Consider the following 16,962-nt stretch of genomic DNA (forward strand, 5'->3'; position numbering starts at 1 on the left):
CAATCCTTATTGAAGTAAGCGATCTAGACAATGAACGTTAACTGCTGATGTCTCAAAGAGACAGTCATACGTATGTCACCATGAAGCAGTATTAACACCATCCTTCAACCAATCAATCAAGAAATCCTGGATCTAATCAAGCCACTAGTTCTCACAGTCAGTTTACACAAAACACAGAGAAGAAGGAAACACAAAAAAGGACAACTGTATATGCAATCACCAAAATTCAAACGGTAGGAGAACCTCTATAGGATGAAAAGTCCAGGTTCTTCAATACACATATGGCCAAAAATAGGGAGGGGGAACTACAGATTTAAAAAGACTTAAGAAATATAATGAACTCAGGGCACCTAGGTGGCTCAGTCAGTTAAATATCCAACTTATGGTTTTAGCTAACTAAGGTCATGATCTCAGGTTGTGGGACCAAGCCCCACATCAGGCTCTGTGATCAACAGAGTCTGCTTAAGATCCCCTCTCCCTCTCCTGCTGCCCCTCCCCACCACTCACAAACTCTCTCAAATAAATACATAAAATCTTTGGGAAAAAATATAGTGAACTGTTATGTTTTATGATTATTTGAAAACTGACTTAAATTGTACAATATTTTTTTTAAAGAAAACCAAGGTAACTATGACACAATCAAAATATGAACACTGGGGCGCCTGGGTGGCTCAGTGGGTTGAGCCGCTGCCTTTGGCTCGGGTCATGATCTCAGGGTCCTGGGATCGAGCTCCACATTGGGCTCTCTGTTCAGCAGGGAGCCTGCTTCCTCCTCTCTCTCTGCCTGCCTCTCTGCCTACTTGTGATCTCTCTCTGTCAAGTAAATAAGTGAAATCTTTAAAAAAAAAAATTAATCAAAATATGAACACTAATTTGATCTTTGATGATCAAGGGAGTTAATGCTATGTTTTAAGTATGATAACGGTACTGTGGTACACTTCTAGAACAAGCCCTCATCCTTCAGAGAAACATACTGAACTATTAAAGGATAAAATATGACACCCGAGATTTTCTTCAAAGTGATGGGAGAAGGTGTCAAGTGGCTAGAGGTACGGGCCATGAGCTGATAACCAGTGTGCTGGAATTATACAGATTCAAAGGGACTCATAATATTATTCTGTCTACTTTTGCATGGGTTTAATACTTTCCACAACAAAAATCTTTGAACTATGTAAAAATAAGGGAAAAATATACAATGTTTTATAATCTCTCACTACACACAAAATAAAGTGTTCAAACTAGAATAAAACTTTTAAATTTACATCTAGTGAAAAACATCATAAACAAGTTAAAAACAGTTTACAGCCATAATAAAAAACGAATAATATCCATAAAATAAAAACAGCTCCAATAGGTCAAGACTGTAATTTAAAAAAACAATAGAAAATGAACAAAATGAATAAAAGTCAAAGACAACATGCAACTGGCCAACATGCAACTTGACAACAAGCTCAATGTCACTAAAAACAAAAAGAATTAAGTTAAAATAAAATTGTAGTTTTTACTGATAATGGTTGCAAAAATGAGGACAAATGGAATTTCTCCTACACCACTGGGTGAAGTATACGTTAGTACAGCCATTTTGAATACCAACTTCCCAATATCTATCAAAGATTTAAATATGTACACCCAATGACTCCATAATTTCATTTTGATTAACCATTCTTACAAAACAGTGGAGTAAGTTCATAAACGGGAAACATACGGTATCTGTAGCTACACCACTTATAAATTAAAAATAAAAACAACAAAAAAAGTGTCCATTAAGTGTGAAATGGTTATACTCATTAGGGAAATGCAAATCAAAACCACAGTAAGAAGGGCACCTGGGTGGCACTGACAGTTGAGTATCTGACTCTTGGTTTCGGCTCAGATCATGATGTCAGGGTTCTGAGATCGGACCCCAAGCACAGCCTGCATGAGAATCTCTCTCCCTCTCCCTCTGTCCTTCAGCTCATGCATGTGCATCCTCTCAAGATAAACAAACAAATCCTAAAACACACACAAAGATACCACCACACACTTAATGAATGGCTATTATCAAAAAGATAAGTAACAAATGTTGGTAAAGATGTGGAGAAAAGAAAACATTTGTGCGCTGTTGGTGGGAATGTGAACTGATGCAGCCACAATGGAAAACAGGACAGACATTCCTCAAATATTAGAAACTGACCTACTATGTGATCTAGCAATTCCACTTTAGTGTATTTATCCAAAGAAAATGACAACACAGACGCAAAAAGAAATCTGCACCCATTTTGTTCACTGCAGCATTATATACAGTAGCCAAGATAAGGAAAAACCCAAGTGTCTATCAACGGTGTGAGATTTTATATATACAAAAAGGAATCTTGTTTAGTTACCCAAAAAAGAAGGAAATCCCGCCATTCGTGACAAGGATGGATCTTAACGACATTTTGCTAAGTTGAAATGAGTCAAACAGAGAAACACAATTACCATATGATACGACTTGGAGGAGAAATCTAAAAACAAAACAAAACTGAACTCAGAGATACAAAGAACAGACTGGTCAAAGGCAAACAGTGGGATTTAAAAAATAGAGTCAAATGATTCATTCCGATGACGGCGTAATGCGTAGCAGTTAACTGGAACTGAGGTAGAGCTACATATACAAATATGGGGACGACCCCAAAGAAGAAAATTATAGAATACAGCATTATTGCTTTTAAAAAAGAAAGCACTTGTCATGATGAGCACTGGCTGTAGACCTGAAAGTAACATTATGCTGTATGTTAATTGGAATTTAAATAAAAACTTTTTAAAAATTACCTGTATTACATAACAAAGATATATATTTATATAAGCACAAAAAGTAAAATATGCAAGCCAAAGAATTACTACTCTGAGCCAAAGTACAAGGTAAGTAGCAACTGTTTCTTTATATACACATTCAATAAGTAAGACAATAGAAAGTGAATTGTTTTATAAAATACAGGAACAGATCAAAATACCTTTGACCCTTGAATACCATGAGTTTGAACTTTGTGGGTCCACTTACATGTGGTTATTTTTTGATAAATACAGTACAGTAAATGTATCTTCTCTTAGGATTTTAACAACATTTTTTTTCTAGTTTACCTTATTGTAAGAATACAATATATGTATACATGACATATAAAATACATGCTCATCGACTGCTAAGGTTATCAGCAAGGCTTCCGGTCAACAGGAGGCTATTAGCAGTTAAGTTTTGAGGAAGTTAGACGTCATAAACATATTTTCAACTGTGCAAGGGATCAGCACACCCAACCCGCGTGTTGTTTAAGGATCAACTTTTTATTACCCTTCAAAAGTTTCTATGGTTCTACACCAGGGGTCATATCACAAACTGAAATGCTTACAGGGCCGGGTGGGTGATGTCAATGGGGCACTCGGGAAGGGTGACAGAGAATAAGAAACGATGGGCACTGCGGTCAATTGCAGCCCGCCAGATGCTATCACGTGCGAATGTGGGCCCGGGGGGATAGACCTCCTCCTAGTACTTTAAGGAAAGCAAAAAAAAAAAAAAAAAAAAAAAATCCAGATTTTCACATGAAATCTTATATTCAAATGCTAACCACTACGTCAAAAAAATACTTAAAGCACTAGGTGGGAAAAAATCTAACTCAGGAGGCATATACGGTAATGGCTAAAAGCACAGCTTCACAGCCAGTTCGGGGTTCACCTCCTGGCTCTGCCATATGGGCTATCTACGTCCTCAACTGAGTCACTTGACCAACCCGCCTCCACACAGCAGCATTCAGTTAATGCCAGCCCCTAGTCTTGTTGCTACTGGTGTGTTGTCTTCACGGGATGTAGTCCTCCGTTGTGACCTGAGCATTCTGTCCTCTGATCTTCTCCATCTTACATCAGGTGTGACTCCGCGGGCTCACTGCCGTCAAAAATAACACAGAACTTCCTATTTCCCCTCAAGTAAGTGTGCTTCTTCTGGAAACAGTAACCTATCGGCCAATGAGCAAGTATGTGCTTATCAGGTTGCCACTAACTCAACTACAAAGCCTGTGTAACTTTACTATTGAAATCAGACACGTGAAGCAAATAAAACAATTAGCTATAATAACTGTACTAATGAACACTGATCTGGAAGGCGGCAGTAGGCGAGGACTGTAGCCTCCTCAGTGTTTCCAATGGGCTTGCTCAGAATTGCACTGGTGCTGGTGCAACTACACAGGAAGCCCGCTGGAGGTCTGGGGAGAACGGCAGCACTCCTGTCCCACCCCAAGAGATTCTGAGTCACCCTGCATCCAGAGAGGGTATCACATACATGAATTTTCAAAAGCTCTCTGGGTAATGCTGGCATGCGACCAGGCTTGGACACCATTAGCAGAGTCTCAAGTCTGGTATCCCAGAATCCTGGACTTGAATCCCTCCAACAATCTACAGCTCCTGTGATCTGGGGCAAGTTATCTATTCTCCCTATTAGTAAGATAGAGAACGAACACCACCACTTTATTCGGTTGCTGTGCCTAACACGTGGAAGACTTGATAAAGGGTGACTGTTATTTCATATCCTAGTTTCTATAGGCCTCATCCACTCTAAATATAGAAGGCAACCTGTTGTGTTCATAGGAAAAAAATTAGCTTAATTATTCTTGGATCATAAAACAAACAAACTTAATAATCACATCATTTTTCATTCAAAGGAAAGTAATTTGCAAAATACCCAAAACTCTTCCTTAGGATTTGAGGTAATATGCATGGTAACATGCAATCAGGCAATTAAATATTTTAAACACTACATTAAGTAAAAATTTTATCTGTCTCTTCTTCTGAAAATGTATAAATTTTAGAAGGTAAAGCCAAAAGAAAGGAGCATAAAATAACCATATCATAATCTACGGCTCAAATATTTTACAGGTATTTAACATTTTAAATGCACAAAACCCAAAAGACTATACAACCCAAAAAGTAAACTTTACAGCAAACAAAAAAATCAAGTAGAACACTAGGGAATCCCAGGACAGAACGCAGACTGAGATTAAGTGAACCTAACTATAGTACAGATGTATGATATGACCTTACTGAAAAGGGTGAAGAAAAAGGTGCTGACCTAGCTAACTCTGGAAAATTCTGCGGTGACTCTTTTAAAGACTAAAGACAAAAAGAACTGTACTGAAAGGCTGGACTCTGGTTGGCAAGTTTATTCCTCATGGGAGTCCTGGTTAGCAATTCTGAAACTACTTTACATGTATGCCCTAGGGGCACAGATACCTGAAAACCGGTACTAATGCGAGCCAGTTTCTCACCACAAGAGAAGAAATTACAACTAAGGAGAGGAAAGCTAGGATGAACTGGTGATGCTGGATTAAGCCTGAGACGTCCGTGTGAACTCCTGTTTATCTTTCAGGTAGCCGGACAGGTCGTCTGTCTGCAAGGAGATCACCTGATCAGTCAGTCAGCTGACCAGTAACAGAGAAGCAACCAACAAGCTGTGCACACAAGGGGTGAGAGACACTCCTCTATTTTCTAACTCTACCTGAGTGGGCCTGGAAGCAGTGACACCCCAACAGTAATACCCAGTGCCCAGATCTTCATTTCTAAATACCATCCTCCAATAAAAGGAACCAGAGCTCCTTGGGAAAATGGCTGATTTCAGGACCCCAACAGGAAAAATAAAGGACGATGCCATAGAGTACGAAACTGCTCAAAAAGCAAAACCACGGGTGCCTGGGTGGCTCAGTCGTTAAACATCTGCCTTCAGCTCAGGTTGTGATCCCAGGATCCTGGGATGGAGCCCCACATAGGGCTTCCTGCTCAGCGGGAAGCCTGCTTTCCCTCTCCTAGTCCCCCTGCTTGTGTTCCCTCTCTCGCTGGGTCTCTCTCTGTTAAATAAATAAATAAAATCTTTAAAAAAAAAAAAAAAGGAGCAAAACCATACAAAAAAAAGATGCAGGCATGTCAAAAGGACACAGAAGCCAACTGAAAGAGTTCCAGTGGCTAAAAAAGGAACAATTTGAGCAACAAAATAAAGAACAAGACTACTGGATTATAACCCGAAGAAAAAATAAATATTTACGACTGCCCACTGAGATAAATAAATGGGAGGGAAGAGGTAAATCTTTCACACAGAAGAATTCCAAATAATACATGTAGAAACTCCCTACTAGAGGGAGACAGTCATTGCTGTCCCCTTTAATGTGGTTCATTGGTGACTCACATCAAAGAGTACAGCAGGGAAAGAAACTTGCTAACTTGTGGAGGGACCCAGCGGACAATACCTTCACTGAGGGACCCAGGTTAAAATCACCAGGGACAATACAATGCCACGAGAACTCTTCAACTCAGCGGCATTCCTGCCCAAGCCTAAGAAAACGCCAGACAAACCCAAATTCAGGAACGGTTGTACAAGCCGTCTAGACTGTGAAACCAAGGGCCGACTGAACAACTACAACAGATCAGAGGAGACCGAAAGGACGTGACTAAGTGCAAGGTGGCGTCCTTGACTGGGTCCTGGAACAGAAAGGAGAAATTAGCACAATAACAGAAACCCAGATAATGTCCGCACACTAGGGAACAGTATCTTTTTCTTTTTTTTTAAAGATTTTATTTATTTATCAGAGAGAGAGAGGGAGAGAGAGTGAGCACAGGCAGACCAAATAGCAGGCAGAGGCAGAGGGAGAAACAGGCTCCCTGCCAAGCAAGAAGCCCGATGTGGGACTTGATCCCAGGACGCTGGGATCATGACCTGAGCCGAAGGCAGCTGCCCAACCAACTGAGCCACTCAAGCATCCCAGGGAACAGTATCTTATACCAACGTCAATATATTAATTTTGACAAATATAGCAAAGTTAAGTAAGATGCCAATATTAGAGGTAGATGAATAAAGAACATATGAAAATTCTGTACTATCTCTGCAAGTTTTCCATAAATCTAAAGCTATCCCAAGATTCCAAGTTTTTAAATTTAAAGATCTTGAAATATAATAAGATTTTAGAGAAAAATCACTTTATAAAGCATGTTTGTAAGCCAAGGGGAATTAAATATAAGATCATATATTATTTATAAACACTAATCACAAGTAACTTAATCATAAAGAATAAAAATATAAAGACACAGATAAGAAATCCTTCAACTGTACTCATTACTATTATCACACAAGTCAAAACAACAGTGCAAAATAGAAGACAGGTATCGGGTACAATCTGTGGTGCCGGCTGGTCAGTACACTTCTATCCAGAATGAAAATAAAATTGTCCTTAAACCTAAAGCCTATATGCTGCTGAAAACACAGGCCCTTCAGATGCAGGAGTACTTGGCAGAGATTAAAAGGTTAAATACATTTAAAAAATAAAAATATAGACTAGTCTGGCCCATACTGACTTAACAGTTAGCTTCAAAAGAAAAAAAATTAACAAAGCTTCTAAAAATTAAGAGTTTATATCTGGCTTCTACAGCATTTTACCATTTATACAAATACCTTTTTAAAGCCTCACAACAACCCTGTGAGGTAGGTAGGAAAGTATTATAGTCGTTTTACAGATGCAATGACTTGGGGTCAGAAATACTAAGTCATTTACAAAGTCATGTGGTGAGAAGCCCCACACCAACACCAAGAAATGGAATCTAGTTACCTGATTTTAAAAACTGTGGCTCTTTCTCCAACATACTTAGTCAAAGACTAAAACAAACCCAGAAGGAAAGTCTACATACATTCATACACATATAGACACACACACACACACACACACACACACACACACACACACACAACCCTCCCCTTCCAGAGATTATGTTCCTGAAATGGAAACAAAAATAAGTCTTACTTTCCCACTGAGTTCATTATAATCTTGAAGCCTCATCTTTATTAGTTTGGATTGAATTTCTACTTCAGCTCTTGATTACTCTTGTTACCTGACAAACATAATATTTTATAAAACAAAACTTAAAACAGGGCCTTCTGGACTTCATTTTTGTTTTGAAAAGCAAATAATCTGCAAATAATTCTAATAGTCTTTAAATCACACACTTATGAGCTGGAGTTTGTGTGCTCTATAAGGATAAACTTTTCAGTTCAATCTCAACTAGTCAAACTGAAGGAATACAACGTTGACAGGAATTCAAAACTAGGGGTGACCTACCATTATCTGTTTTCAACTTGAGTTCTAATAAAAAATGTAGTGCACTCATTCCCAATCTTTTTCTTGTTCCAACACATCTAAGGGATGCAAAGCTCTACCATTAGTAGTGACAGTTCGCTGTCACAGAAGGAAGAGGGAGACAATTGGGGGTGGGAGTTTAAAGCAGTTTTAAGAAGCCCCCAGGTGCCTCCCAGGGCCCCTACCATGAGTCCCTCTCTCTCATGAGACCCACTGAATCAGAGATGAGGTAATGGTACCAGAGCTGATTGGCTCATACTACTTCAAAAACAGTGCTTCACAATAAAAATTAATCATCACTCCTGTCTTGCCCACAAGTGTCCTCATTGGAACTGAACCACTCCAGCGAAAAGCCTAAACCGAGTAAGTCATTCACCATCTGAAGTATATGGCAAATCCTTACTCCTATCTAGTTTTGTTCTACTGATTTTGAAACCTGCACTATAATAAAATCATATAAAATAGTTATTATGGACTAAAAGGGGGAAAACAGTCATTTGCTCTAATAAAAAGATGTACATAAAAAATCATTCAAAGTTAAAATACTATTCAAAGAAGATCTCATTAATCCCAGGGTCCTGAGCTCAAGCCCTGCATTGGGCTCCCTGCTCAGCAGGGACTCTGCTTCTCTCTCTCCCTCTGTCCCACCCCTGCTCATGTGCTCACGCGTGCCCGTATACATGCACTCGCGCTCTCTCTGGCAAATAAATAAAATCTTTAAAAAAAAAAAAAAGATCTCATATATAAATTCACTTTGAAACTTATAATTAAAATAACATTCAAAGTAAACTAACTTCTTATAGCTACGAAGTGCAGATTCCCTTTGCAAACATCAGCACTATTATGTGAATGTCTGACCCCTTCCTAGGGGTTCATGGCCTAGTTCATGAAAAATAAAAATCTTATCAACTGATGTTCTCTTCCAATGTTTCCCATTATTAAAAAAAAAAAAAAAATGCCCTCTGTTGTATCATGTCTCACGCCAAAGCAAGTCACATTATGTACTAAACTGAAGTTTAAAAAATAAAAAAATGGGACGCCTGGGTGGCTCAGTTGGTTGAGCAACTGCCTTCGGCTCAGGTCATGATCCCAGCGTCCTGGGATCGAGTCCCACATCGGGCTCCTTGCTCCACAGGGATCCTGCTTCTCCCTCTGCCTCTGCCTTCCACTCTGTCTGCCTGTGCTCGCTCTCACTCTCTCTCTCTCTGACAAATAAATAAATAAAATCTTAAAAATAAATAAATAAATAAAATAAAAATAAAAGGTGCATACATACGTATGTACATAGCTACTAAAATTGAGAATAGCAACCAGAGACAGGTATAAAGAATCTCAAAGATCTGGATGCTTTTGCTTTTAGCCAGATGAATATGTAAACTCCCCAGAAGAGAAACATTGCTCTTCTTCCTCTCAAGAACAGTATCCAACAGCATGCACTTTCTAGTTTGATCACCCTTAACAGTAAAAAATTTGAGAGATCAAGCTATCAAAACAAAATCTGCACTGTTTTCAAACTGCTTTTTCTAGGAGGCATACTCCTCTCACAAAAATCTTCACATGTCAAAATGTAGATCTGATAATTAAGGCTTCCCTTAAACGTCTATCACCTATGCTAATTGCTAACTGTAACACGTAAATGTTTTTTTTCCTTTTGATCATTCTGACATTTCTCTACAACTCACATCTCCTTTGGCTAAAATCATGTGTAGTATCTGTTCTTATCAGTTTAAAATACAGTGGCCAAAACCTGGACCTGCTACTCAAAAAGGGAATAAGCTATTGCAAAGACTCGAGAAAGAACCAAATCCATGACCTTGGATGCCGTATTCATTTAAAAATATTTTAGCATCATGTTGACTTTTTTACTGACTCCTATTCAGCCCGGGGTCACCCAGGATTATGGCTTTCTTCCCTCTTTATCTATACCTAGTCTGTCCTTCTCCATCCTATATTTATAAAGCTGCACTTTTTTTCCTCCCACACCACCTTACACTTAATTCACTAAATTTCCAGCAGTTTCCATAGCTCCCTTCCCACATTTATCACAGTGCTTTATAGAAATGTTTAAACCTGCAAGTTACAGTGACGACCACTTACACCTTAAAAATACCAAGACTACGGAAGTACCTAATAATCAACACAGCACTCTGTAAGGATGGAACTGAGGCCAAGATCACAGGAATGCCTACCAGAAACCTACCTCCACTGGACGGTCACTCTTTACCAGTGCTATACGTGCCCTTTGCAAGGAACCGTCCATCAGCTTGTGAAGTCTTAAGATTAGCTTTCTTAACCCCATTTGCTTCAGTGCTTTGTCTACAAATGGTCTATAAATAGAAGTCAGACAATGTCTGCTAAAGCCTGCTTCTGCGCTGCAGTCTGGCGCTCCCCAGCCAACGGACTCCTCCTCAGACTCGAGCCTCTCCAGCTTCTTCCGCACACAGTCCTGCGAGCGGATGCCGCAACTGCTGGCAGCGGGCTGTGTGGGCTCCGGGGCCCTTGGACCTGAGAGCTGCTCTTCCTCACTCTCGTCCGCGCTACTTGCCAGCTCCCGCAAGTCCCCTTCTGTGTAATCACCCTCATCTTCCGGCTCATTGCCTTTGGATGACCGAGGAGAAGGGATTTCAAACACTGGCCAGCCAATGTCTGATAAATTCTTGATGCCCAAAACAGTGCCCATAATCCTTAACTTCTGATTTAAGTCTTTCGTGATGTTTAACCACAGACAGAGTGCCTGCACCCTGTCCTGGAAGTCTTTCGCAGCATATTTTTCGTAGTCCTTTTGAAGAGCCTGCAACGATGGATAAAGTGCTTCTATGTACTCCAGCAGCTCCATTATCCGCTTTACCTGCTCAAACGACACCCTCTGGCGTTGGAGATGCTCGTGGTACGTAGAGTAACCCACCAGCTTTGTTCCATGAGGGGCTCTGCACTGCCCTTCTACTGAAGTACCATTAAAACTAGCTCCGTTTCTAACAAAGGCAAAGCTCCCGTAATTAACTTTGAAAGTAAGGATTTCATTGATAATATCTGGGATGGCTTGACGGGCTGTATATAAAAAGAGGTCCTGGTCATTAATGGTCCGTCCTGCATGCCAGGCTTGTAGCTCTAACCAGATCAGTTCATTAGATCGGTTAAACCAGAAAGCGGACGTATTTTCCTGTCCTCTTTGCTCCCTGTCCTTCTTCTTTGAGACTGAGGTAAGCTTTAGCAGGAGTCGCAAAGTCTCAAAAAACTTTAAGCGATCTGCTGGACAGTCAGTCCTAGAAGTCTGGCGTGCAGTTCTGGCTATAGGCATGGGCACGGATACCGGAAGCTTAGCGTTGCTGCAGCCAAGACTGAGGTAAGGCTTATTAAGATCCACATCTGGAATTGATTTTTTGGGCAAAGACCCACCCACTGAGTCCAACATGAACGAGCACTGCACATTTTTCTTATGATCACGCTCTGTTGTCCTAAGAGCTGCTCGGATCTTTTTCTCCTGCTTATAGCTGTATTCTTCCACATTCTCCACCGTTTTTCCAGTGTCTTTGTGTGGAGGCTGGTTCGGTGCATTCGTTTTTTCTATTAAAAAGAAATAAACAGATCATCATGTTAACTCTAAGACATGAAACTACCCTCAGCATCTTCAAGAAAACTCATCTTCACATGTACTTATTTTTTCAGGCTGTCACTGGAGAAAAAAATCGTAACTATATGCTGAAAAGTAAAAGATCCAAAATATATACATTTCTCTCTTAATTTCTAAGGAATTTCCCTGCTTTATTATACTTGCTATGCTCTCTAATATCTTCCACTACAAATCTAAAACAAGCCATTTCTCTACATTAAAAATGCAGTTACCCACAGAGTGAAATCGCCACCAGTTAACCTCCTTCAACTTAAGAAGGGACAAAGAGCACAGCAGCTCTGACAGAAACATGGTTTGGAAAACCCACCCCATTCCCGCCTCTGCTGTGAACTGAATGTATTAATTCAGAGCAGACCACGTAAGTTTCCTGGGTCACTTCTCTCATTTGTAGAATGAAGTAGACTGAGCAAAGAATCTTTAAGGCACTTTCAGATTATCCTCATAAAAAAATGAAAGACAGATAATAGGTAAAAATGTTAATTTATTCTACTTCTCAGTTTCTTTCCCACAAATGAACAATAACATTTTAAATTTAGCATTAACAGAATTGAAGACATACAGACTAATTCACTATCATTTGCCTCAAGTGGCATATTAAATCATTCAAAATTAATGCAAAGAAAGTAAACATCACACTTTCTCACCAAACAATTATCGAAAAGTGCTATTAATTTAATCCCAAGCTTTGGAATGAACATACACACCCCCTTCCTTCCTGTTTGGCATTTCTGCCACTATTAACCACCTCTACCTGACTGAAATGCCTTCAGCCCCTTGCTTTCTAGATACAATGGTCTCTGGGTTCTTTTCTGCTTCCCAAGTCACTCTTTAACAAATTCCCTCCTTGGAACCTGGCTCACTCCAGAAAATGCTGTTCTCCATTTCACTCTTCAATTTCTTCTGCCTTACTCTCCCCCTCCCTGGGCAATCCTCACTTCTACTTCGTATACGGGTAATGCCCAAACCTAAAACCGCATTCTGATCTCCCCTCCACACCCAAGATATACTTCATGTCCCTGAATCTAGGGCACACATTCTGTATTTTAACATCTCTGAAATTAAAATGTTTTATAATTGATGATATGAATATGTTTTAGAAACATATTCCCTAATAGGTTTCATTTACATCTATTTTATATATTTATATGTTTATATATTTATTTTATATATATAATATCACAGTACATATTATATATACATATATATAAAATCACACACACACAACATAAATAACAAATAGTTTTTTTAAAACCTGTATCTAAATATCCAAAAGTATAAAAAGGGTTCTTTCACTAAATAAAAAATAAAAATGCTAAGTATAAAAACACACTTGCGTCGGGGCATCTGGATGGCTCAGTGGGTTAAGCGTCTGCCTTCAGCTCAGGTCACGATCCAAGGGTACTAGGATTAAGACCCACATTGGCCTTCCTGCTCAGCAGACAGCCTGCCTCTTCCTCTCTCTCTGCCCTGCTTATGCTCTCTCTCTCTCACTTTATCCCAAATAAATAATAAAAAATTGAAAAAATTTTTAAAATAAACACACTGTGTCATCAATTGTAAGCATTTTTTTCTTAAAACACATTATAGTATGCCTCAGATTTGGTGAAATAGGTTATATTTACAGGAGTTACAAACTAATATACCCAAAATCAATTCACTAAAGGAAACCTGTTTAAACCAGTTTGCCTTCTAATTACTTTAAATCAAAATAGTTTTAAAAGAATTTTAGGGGCACCAGGATAGCTCAAGTCAGTTAAGTATCTGACTCTTGATTTCTCCTCAGGTCATGATCTTAGGGTCATGAGAATGAGCCCCACATTGGGGTCCCACCCTGGGCATAGACCCTGCCTAGGATACTGTGTCTCTCTCTCCCCCTGGCTCTCCCTCTAACCGGAGGCACTTATGTGCACTAATTTCCTTTATGGCCCATCAAAAAGGATTTTATCTGTCTACTGGGATTTTTGCTATATTTTAATATAAAAATGGTTATTATTACTTTTTAATTACCAATATTTTTAAATGATAGAATTTTTATCCGTAGTTTTAATCTACCTTACTTCTAAGGTCTTAAAATTTTTTATGCAACCCATTCAAGAAATTTCTTCAATTTTGTTTCTAGCTACAAATACCTATCAATATTCATTCATAAAAAATTTGCCCAAGCCCGGACTTTGTCTCCTCTTTGATGTTTTAATTGTGTTCTATATACCTTTATTGACATAGCACATACACACCATTCATCTCTACTTGGTAAAACAATGGTTATTTGAAAGCAAAGCTAAGAAGTTCTTCCAAACTTAACTCCACGGTATTTTATTTTTCGAGGTAGGAATTTATACTATACTTTGTCACTGTGAAACACAAAATGACATACGTGGTATCACTGCTTAAGGCTAGAGGTAAAGATAATGAGCTTAGTTTTTAATACATGAAGTTGGAGGAGCCTATGGAAAGCTATGTTGAACTGTACTTGAGGAACTACAGAACACTCATGAAGGAAATTGAAGAAGACACAAAAAGATGGAAGACCATTCCATGCTCTTGGATCGGAAGAATAAACATTGTTAAAATGTCTATACTGCCTAGAGCAATCTATACTTTTAATGCCATTTCGACCAAAATTCCACCAGTATTCTTCAAAGAGCTGGAGCAAATAATCCAGAAATTTGTATGGAATCAGAACAGACCCCGAATAGCTAAGGAAATGTTGAAAAACAAAAATAAAACTGGGGGCATCATGTTACCTGATTTCAAGCTTTATTACAAAGCTGTGGTCACCAAGACAGCATGGTACTGGCATGAGAACAGACACATAGACCAGTGGAACAGAGTAGAGAGACCAGATATGGACCCTCAACTCTATGGTCAATTAATCTTCAACACAACAGGAAAAAATATACAGTGGAAAAAAGACAGTCTCTTCAATAAATGGTGCTGGGAAAACTGGGCAGCTATATGTAGAAGAATGAAACTCGACCATTCTCTTACACCATACACAAAGATAAACTCAAAATGGATAAAAGACCTCAATGTGAGACAGGAATCCATCAGAATCCTAGAGGAGAACATAGGCAGTAATCTCTTCGATATCAGCCACAGCAACTTCTTTCAAGACATGTCTCCAAAGGCAAAGGAAACAAAAGCGAAAATAAACTTTGGGGACTTCATCAAAATCAAAAGTTTCTGCACAGCAAAGGAAACAGTCAAAAAAACAAAGAGGCAACCCAAGGAATGGGAGAAGATATTTGCAAATGACAGTACAGACAAAAGGTTGATATCCAGGATCTATAATGAACTCCTCAAACTCAACACACACAAAACAGGCAATCATATAAAACATGGGCAGAAGATATGAACAGAGACTTCTTCAATGAAGACATACAAATGGCTATCAGACACATGAAAAAATGTTCATCATCACTAGCCCTCAGGGAGATTCAAATTAAAACCACATTGACAAGTTTGTTTCTATATCTAGTTTTCCTTTAATACTAAATCCCTTTGCAATTAATAAAAAGTCTGTTACGCTGAAAAGAAATTTTAAAAAAATAAAAATAAATAAAAATAAAAAGTCAACCATAAACAGCTTCTGAAAGGACAATAAATTAAAAGTATACAGAATGTATTACATGACAAGTCCTATTATAGTGTTACAAAACTAGTTATAATAACTTCAGGAAGACTAATGGAACAACTGATCTGCGTGGCTGTAAATTAAGTGGTGTGTTTGGTTAGTGCAGTTACAGTGATCTTCCAAAGTAGTTACTTTTTCCTTTGGCCAATCACCAATAATTTCTGCCTAATCAGAACACGAAAAGGAAAAGAAAAAAAAAATTATACTGAAACCAAAAGCAACCAATGACAAGAAATATGGTTCACTTGTTTAAACAGACATGAGACATTCAACTGAATTTTTCCACCATCCATATTTAGAACTGGCTCCTTAGAATATGTATAAAATGTATTTTTTATCAAGTCTTTTAAATACTTCTGCTCTCCCCTATGAGTACTATTCACACTTAACACACCAGCCTTCCTCAAGCTCTCAAATGAGTAAGCGTAAACAGATAGCTGCTCTTTACCTCTAAGTGGGAGATGGTCATTAGAGCAATGATGTCCTGGATTATCAAACAATGTCAGCAATCTGCAGGGGCTTAGAGATGGAATTCATTGTTCTCAAATATCAGTCAACATTAAGAAGCACTGAGATTCTTGCTAAAATGTGGACTCCTGGGCCCACTCCCAGTGTCTCTGATTCACCTGGCTAGAATGGCATATTTTGGGAAACACTTTCCTTAACTCCCTCATTTTCAAGTAGAAGCTGTAGAGAGACTCTCATAATCTTCACAACACTGTGAAGACTACCATGAAACATCAACAGATGGTAACTATTAGGACAGGGATCCTAAGCCATGTTCATATCTTTACACCACTGTTAACACCCGTCACAGTGCTCAGAGACCAGTACTACCCACCCAAGGAAAGGTTAGACACTGAGTGGCATAAAGGACAGATTATAGAGAGTAACTAATCTGTAAAGACTTTAACACCACGTACTTGACTGGGGGCTTTGGAAAATGTATGGAGCTCAAACGAAGGTAGCAAGAAAGTCAAGAGTATCTTTAAAGCCAGGGAAGAAGAGCATGAAGAGACACAAAGGCAAAAAGAAGCGAGTGGCTGCAGCAGTGAGTCTATAAGGAGAGCTTGAAACAGAACTTTGACTGAGGTTGAGTTTAGACTACAGAGCTGAAATACAGATTTAAGTCCACTCTAGTTAATGTTAACAATGAACTATCATATGATTGACCATACAGCTGACCCCTTGAACAACAAGGGTTTGAACTGCATGGTCTACTTATACACAAGATTTTTTTTTTTGACATATATTGTAAATGTACTTTTTCTTAAAAATATTTCCTTTTTGGGCACCTGGGTGGCTCAGTAGGTTAAGCCACTTCCTTCAGCTCAGGTCATGATCCCAGAGTCCTGAGATGGAGTCCCATCTCGGGCTCCCAGCTCCATGGGGAGTCTGTTTCTCCCTCTGACCTCCCCTCTCACGCTCTCATTCTCTGTCTCTGTCTCTCTCTCAAATAAATAAAATCTTTTAAAAAAAAATTTCGTCTTCAGTTTGTCTGGGTGACTCAGTCGGTGAAGTGTCTGACTCTTGATTTAGATGTAGTCATGATCTCAGGGTTGTGAGATCGAGCCCTCCAC

General features: G+C 39.0%; 1 protein-coding gene across 12 annotated transcripts in view; it reads right to left on the reverse strand.

Moving 5' to 3' along the window:
- MAP3K4 (mitogen-activated protein kinase kinase kinase 4) overlaps window positions 1-16,962 on the reverse strand; it is a 150,260-nt gene that overhangs the window by 50,896 nt on the left and 82,402 nt on the right. For all 12 annotated transcript variants that reach the window (XR_014311382.1, XR_014311383.1, XR_014311384.1 and 9 more), the window contains one exon: window positions 10,318-11,681. Coding sequence is in view for 8 of the 12 variants with exons in the window: in XM_082729492.1 (XP_082585618.1) it covers window positions 10,318-11,681 (1,364 nt within the window). In the remaining 4 variants the exon portion in view is untranslated. The remainder of the gene's footprint in view (window positions 1-10,317; window positions 11,682-16,962) is intronic.

Source organism: Mustela nivalis, assembly GCF_964662115.1.
Source record: "Mustela nivalis genome assembly, chromosome: 5".
Classification (NCBI taxonomy): domain Eukaryota; kingdom Metazoa; phylum Chordata; class Mammalia; order Carnivora; family Mustelidae; genus Mustela; species Mustela nivalis.